We start from the raw sequence: 7,286 nt of genomic DNA, 5'->3' as shown, positions 1-7,286 counted from the left end.
GTAGAAACTCTCTTCATATGTCAGGTATTAATGTGTTCTGTCAAAAATTGCACTCTGTCGGTATTTTGATTTATAAGTTGCCAAGATGATTTGCGCTTGTGGAACCTGTTCAATACTATATTCCGTATTTTCGCCAAGATTTTGAAGTGAAGGGGCACTGTAGTAAGTGGCGTATAGATGAAAAGAAAATAGTTGTAACTTGCACTTCAGATTTCTTCAGAAATATTTCATAAGGTTTTGACGAGATGTGAGGTGATGTTTTCGTTGAGGCCATGAAATTTCGTTATGCAAGTTAGAAAAAATTGAGTGCACAGACATACACGCACACACTTGTAAAGAGGTTATTTGTTAGTGCAGTGGTTCTCAAAGTGGGCGTCGTGGCTGCTTTACAGGAGCACCGCGAAATGTTCCAATATGTTCAATCAATGATATGATTGTTCCAAATATGTGCTTATTTAGTACTTTTTACACATAAAATGTTTCAGAATTTGGAATATGTTTATTTTTTTAACTTAAGGCAAGCAACCTAATCACACTAACTAAGCATTGCAAATATTAGAGAGGCCTACATTCTGACTTGGGCGCCGCGGAGAAACCTTGAAACGCTAAGGGCGCTGTAAAACAAATAGATTTGGGAACCTCTGTGTTAGTGAATATTTAAATCTTTAATAAACTGTATTAGTTAACAATAAATATTGTTAATGATACATTTGGACATCTGTATTTACTGAGAATGAAAATGCTCGCTCTTCAACTTGTTTTCACTAATTGGAGCAATGATTTGGCATTTTTCGTAAAGTCCAGTTCTTCTTCAACCTATCTTCTTCCCGTTCATGTGTTTTTTCCAGTTGTATTAACTAACATGGTTCAAGAGTATTTAAAAAATAATACATCCACATGCGGTTATGTTTGTCCAACACCAGGCCACGTAGATCCGCCCCTTGTTGAGTTCCTCGCTCTTGGTGAAGGAAACTGCAGCCCTTGCCTTTAATCACAAGGTGAAGTTATTGAATTACCATCCTACTAAATACAATTACTTGTATGAAAAATAGGAATCGATGAACAGAATACAACAATGTGTCATCTTATATATGCAATAACTTCATAATACCTCTTCCAAAATCTCATAAATATTTTTCAAAAGACAAGACATTTAGCAACACGGAATATTGTACACTGTGAGCCAAAAGTTACGATCGGATACCATATGTAGTGGAAGAACATGTTGTTCGCAAGCGAAATTGACATAAAAAGCTCGCGTAGGTTGAGAAGAGTGTTTATACTCCTCATACACGTTTTGTGGTAATTCGTCCGGTTTTTTACAGAGATGAGCCAGTCTCAATCACTGAACTGCATATGTACAGTTCAGTGGTCTCATTACTGTGGTTAGGAGTCAGGTCTTCCGATAGAGGTCCGTCCACATGCTGCAGTTAAAAAGCCACTTTGCGGCGGCGTTCCTTGCTCTTGTGTTTGATTTCCGATCTTGTGTTTCCGAGGTGGCTAAACAATGACGGATAGAAGTCGATTCACCATTGAAGAACGTCGTGTTGTTAGCGTATGGGTGCGTGAAAACGAAAGGGCTGGTGAAACTTGTGAAAAAATCAGGGAAAACTCTTTTCATAGTTTCAATAAACCAGCTCCAACTGAGGCGAATGTACGAAAACTTAAGAGGAAGACCTTTGCAATGTCAATATCCGATTGTGACTTTTGGTCCACCCTGTAATATTAGATCAGTTCAGAAGGCAGCGTGTAGTGTGCGTGAATGCAAAATGTGGTTTAGAAGTAATCGAAAACGCGTCCATTACCAGTTAAATAAATGAATGTTTTTTTTCAACTCGTTACAGGTAACATAAGAGAATCCTAAATGAAGTTCTTCTTTGCAATTATCTTGACGTTCGCCGCAGTCAATGCAAGTAATATGACTCTTAAAGAACATTTTGCTAGCTTACCTATGAGCCGGTTGAGCAACTGCCTTTGTGTTCTTCTAAAATTCGAAATGGTTGAGAATTCACTGATGCGTCAATTTCACCACATTCCTTCGTGCCCAGTCGTCATAATCGAAGGAAGAAAGCTACAGATTAATTGGATGTATACTCAAAGTGATATAACAGTCAGTACTTTCAAGAACACATTGCTGATAATTGAAGACTCGAAATTTGAGTTTTGTAAACTTGATAGGCATGCGAGGATAATAAATTCAAAGATTATTGTTTTATGTAACAAGAATTATCACTCCGAGTCTGTGCCTGCTGTTTCACAAACTCGAACAATTGCTGAGAAATTTAATATGTCAGACATATTGTCTTCTAGCAATATGGGAAATTATTTTGATATAAACTGGTTCAAAGAAGTTGACATGGGATGTAAAGGGAACAGTTTACGAGTGAGTACATTCAATCAACCCCCTTTTGTGCTTTTGAACAAAGGAAGATCAAATTTGATGAGACATGATGGGATAGAAATTAGAATCCTTCACGAAATGTCCCGTGTCATGAACTTTTCTTATCAGGTCAAGAAGCCAACGGGTAAGAACCACTGGAGTTGGAAGCTGAGTAATGGAACAATTTTCGGGATACTTGGGGATCTAATAGATGGAAGGGCAGATATTGGGATTTCTTCTCTGTGGATTACATCTGAGTCTCTTGGCTTCACAGATCTGACATCACCCTGGACTAGAATTGGTTTGATCTTCATAACTCCAAGAGCTCGTCGCGTACCTCAGTGGCAGTCGCTGATTCTTTGCTTAAGTACTTCAGTGTGGATCGCCCTCATGGTTGTCATTTGCTTCAGAAGTGTTGCTATCTATTTAGTTGCCCAAGTTAGCAATAGACTCATCCCTCAGACCAAATGTAACTCATACTGCAATTTCAGCTACTGTGTTATTGACTCTGTTCAAGGTTTAGCCATGGTCAGTCCACCATCGAGATGCCAAGAGCAGCCTTTCCGACATTTACTGTGGTCCTGGTTGTTCTTTTGTCTTCTCATCACAACCGCCTACAGCAGTACCCTTGTGCAAAATCTCACAATGCCTCACCACAAGAAAGCAATAAACACACTTGAAGACCTGATGGACAGTGACTTAACTTGGGGATCATATGGTAAGTATATACTCAACGTGTTCAAGCAATTGAGCGACCACAGAGTGAAGAAGTTCATCGAACGGTTTCACGAGGAGAAAAACTTTTCTGAAAGAAAGATGTTCTTGAATAAAGGCAATTATGCTTCTGTTACTAAGGTATTGGGCAAGAACTATGTTGTCGGAGCTTCCAAGATGAGCAGGCGTGAACGTAGGTCGTTACATATCATGAAGCACAACGTCTTATCCTATGGAATAGGCTTTGGTCTCCGACCCAACTCACCATATAAAGAGGACTTCGACAGAATCATTCATAGACTTGTGGATTGTGGAGTTGTTGAAGGGATTCAGAAAACTGTTCTACGGGAGTTCAAATTCAAAACGTGGGAGAATTCAGCTGTGGGTCCACACGACAGGGAGCCTGAGAAGTTGACATTGGGTCATCTACAAGGAGTATTTGCTTTGCTCGGGATTGGTCACTCTATGGCCATTGTTTTATTTGTGGCTGGGAAATGTTTTCCAACAATACGATAGGTGGGCTGCAGAAAGTTAAGTTTATTCATCATCAAAGTTAACGACTCTAGAATTTGATATCCATTGTAGAATAGGAGTTCGTGCATTTCTAGGATGGATGATGTAAGATATTCATTCATGTTAATCACTAGAAATGTTCTGGATAAGATTATATGGTTTGGAAGTCTTTGAAGATGATTTACGTCGACTCTTGCAATCTTGGATTCGTGTTAAGAACTCACCTGACCGTGCACCTGTTATCGTTGATATACGAGTATTATTCGAACACTTGTACATTGGTTTCAAGCCTATATGTTCAGAAACGATAGAATAAAGTTTGAAATTACACTGGGTGTTATAAAATATAATTGTTATAGACTAATACGTTCCACTGAATATTTTCGTTGAAGCTTGTAAAAGCATATGAAGACCACAGAGAAAAAAGGTGCTTTGTCCATTTTTACATTTTTAGTCAAATGAAGGTCAAGATGTTACCAGATAACTCGTGAAGGGTCTTTCCAACTCGGAATTGTACAAGAATAGAATGATGTGCTTTTTCCATCCATTACAAAGAGGTTTTGATTGTGTGTACAGGGAAAGAACGTACTCATGACCATGCGAACAGGGAAATAAGTACTCTCCTGTAATATCAATAAAATGGACAAAACACGTTATTTCCCTGTGGTCTTCACATGTTTGTAATGTTTATATACCAGATTTTGCTTTGATTTGGTAGCATGTATTCACAGTTTTAACATCTTACATTCAACTAATAATCTAATATTCATTGAAACGAAATTTTAAAATCTGAGTTACATTGTTGAAAAATATCCTTACAGTTTTTTTTTTAAATTTGTACGGGTTCCTTGAATGGTTAACTCTCATTCAATATAATTAAAAATCTTTTTAAGAAGCAGAGCTCTTAAAATTGTTGCCTTTGTAGCAGGCATTTTATGGGAAAACGACGGATAAATACTAAGCACCAGGCTTAAAATCAACAACTACACACGTCTTTTGGCAAAAGCTATAAACAAGTGCCTCGTTAATGCTGAACTAACCGCATACTACAGAGTATGACAAACTACATTTTGTCGATTACGATCTTCATTGAGATTAATTATGGAATATTGAGTGATATCATTATGTTTGGGGCACGTGTTCCTATAGTGTTCACAACCAGATGATACACAAGATAAATATAAAGAAATTATCATTTGATATGTCAGAAAAGTAAATATATTATCAGAAGTGACATACAGGTGGATGAGAAAAAGACATAGCTTATTGTGAGGTGACAGTTGTGAGGTGATTGTGATCGATTAGAATTCGTGGAAGCAATATGAAACACTGTCTTACTAAACTCACTGTAAACGGGATCAATGTTAAGAAGAGTATCATGAAAGTTATACTTTTTCGAAAACTATTTGTAGAAACAAACTTTCATCTTACAGTTAAAGGAAAAATATATTTTATAAAGAAGGACTCTTGATTGTAATCAATTAGAAGAGAGTAATATTTTAAGTGAAAGGTATAAGTAACATACAGGTATGTATCGTACACAAATCATCCATTGGGAATGCAAATGTTCTATCTCCAAATTATAAGCAAATGGAGATATTTTGGCTATAGTCTATTTAGGATGCAATTATTTCATGCAATCGTCGGATGCCTACATACAACCCTTTTGATATATTGAGTCTTTTTGGTCCATGTACAGAATTTGGAAGCAACCACGAGACTGCAAACTCCCACAGCCAATGAAACCTTACGACAATTTCCTCAACCAACTACAAGCACCATCCGAGTGTGAGATAAACCACTTGCATTCTAACCTCAGTCACTTGGGGGAGATACTTAGCAATAGTAATGGTCTTCGGTTCTTACTTTTGTGGTTAACAGATAAACATTTAGAATAATAGTAGAATCAAACTAGTTCATTGATTTCCCAAAATGTGAATTATTTATTTTACTTTGATACCGAATGTCAAATTTATAATGGAATTGTTTCATCTCCATCTCGTTTCCAGAATGCAGCGTTACATCTGGGAGATAGAACATTGACGCTCTCAAGTCAAAACTAGTGTTGCGTGCAATTGTTCTATCTGAAATTTCAATAATTAATGACAGTAAATACCTAACCAAACAACTACTTATTTTTAGAAAGGCTTCAATATATCAGCCTTTGCAATGATACAAACTTTCAGCGCAATGGTGACAAAGGTTCAATAAATATATCATGTCAAACTTTAAAGGGCTCTCCTGAAAAAATGAAAAATTGGACATAGAACATTTACATTCTCAGTGGACTATATGACGCTTCTGCATTATTGAGACATACTCCCTCTCGTTCCTTGCTAAGACGCCCGTTATAAGTAATATGAATCTGATTTGTAGAGCACACGCACAAATAGGTTGGCAGTATAATATTTCCATTTTCACTTTCAAGTCCATTTATCTTTGATACGAATGAGCTTACACTACAATAATTTGACAAATAACGTAAGAAATATAGTAAACTAATTTATATTTAATATGGCGATAGGATAGTGTCCTGATATGATATACGTACAATGCCGAATATTTCATAACGTGAGTGATTTCCTTCGCTCCTGAAAATAACTTGATAAGTTTTGCCTTTGAAAATACGTAAAACCGCATATATAGAAATGTATTTTACGAAACCTCTTCATAAAAGCAAGAACAAAATAATACATTTGCTAACTTAATTACAGTATTTTGATAGATAAGTAGATTTGTCGGCAATTTTACCGATAAGCTGAATATTCAGCTATCGGCCGATACCGACCCAATACCGATTAATCTATACACTTCCAAGCTTTCGGTACCTGACATACGTTTATCACACATAATTATTGGAACCATGAGAAAACATTTCTGAATCTAGGTGCCAAATTTGTAATTATACCCAGAATGTTTATGTAAGTATACGATACCGTAATATTGTGCTTCTTTTCAGGATATTAATTTTCAAGAAATGATTCGCTGGAAGTTATTCAGTTTACTCGCTTTAAAAGCCATAGTTGAAACAAAATTGTTTCATCAGCCACATTCATTTGTAGATGAACTTGACTATGTGAAAATGGTATCTGCAGTAACTCATGCTGCTTTTCCAGATTTTCGTTGCGTATGCATAATAGCAGATCAAAATGTCATGGTAACGGAAGTTGCTCAAGGAATGCATTATTCAGAAATTTCCTCTTTTGTAAACATAATGTTATATGAGACGACTCAACCTTTAGATACGGATATAGTGAATTTGCTATTGTTTACTGCTGGGGAAGAGTGTGCGGGATATGTGTTGAATATTGTTAACACTTCCTTGTTGATGAGCTTCATGAAGACAATTTTGAAACAAGGCTTGATTTTGCACAATGCAAAATTATTAGTTTTTAATGTTCAGAATGATTTACTGGATAATAACGCATTTCTCGATATTAGAAGTCAATACGATATGGCATTCGTATCTGCTCGCACGGATTATACGCAATCTTCAAATAAATTGTTTTCTATTTATAAAAATGTTTCATCTAATATGAATATAGTGGAATTTTCACATAAGAACATTGGAGAGTGGAATAGAGGCAATCTTATAATCCGAGAAAGAGTGTTCGATAGTTCATTTCGTATTACAGATCAGGTGTTAACAGTGAGTGTTGTCAGATATAAACCATTCGTT

The 7,286-nt window shown here is 36.3% G+C and overlaps 1 protein-coding gene across 1 annotated transcript; it reads left to right on the top strand.

Moving 5' to 3' along the window:
- The first annotated feature begins 1,864 nt into the window (after positions 1–1,864).
- On the top strand, positions 1,865–3,610 carry LOC145984409 (glutamate receptor ionotropic, kainate glr-3-like). Its single transcript, XM_083118075.1, has one exon. The coding sequence runs from the start codon at positions 1,865–1,867 to the stop codon at positions 3,608–3,610; it is 1,746 nt and encodes a 581-aa protein (XP_082974201.1).
- Positions 3,611–7,286: the final 3,676 nt, after the last annotated feature.

This window comes from Lepisma saccharinum, chromosome 1, assembly GCF_977018435.1.
Source record: "Lepisma saccharinum chromosome 1, izLepSacc3.1, whole genome shotgun sequence".
In the NCBI taxonomy this organism is placed as follows: domain Eukaryota; kingdom Metazoa; phylum Arthropoda; class Insecta; order Zygentoma; family Lepismatidae; genus Lepisma; species Lepisma saccharinum.
Note: the sequence above shows the minus strand (reverse complement) of the source record. Positions and strands in the feature narration are given on the sequence as shown.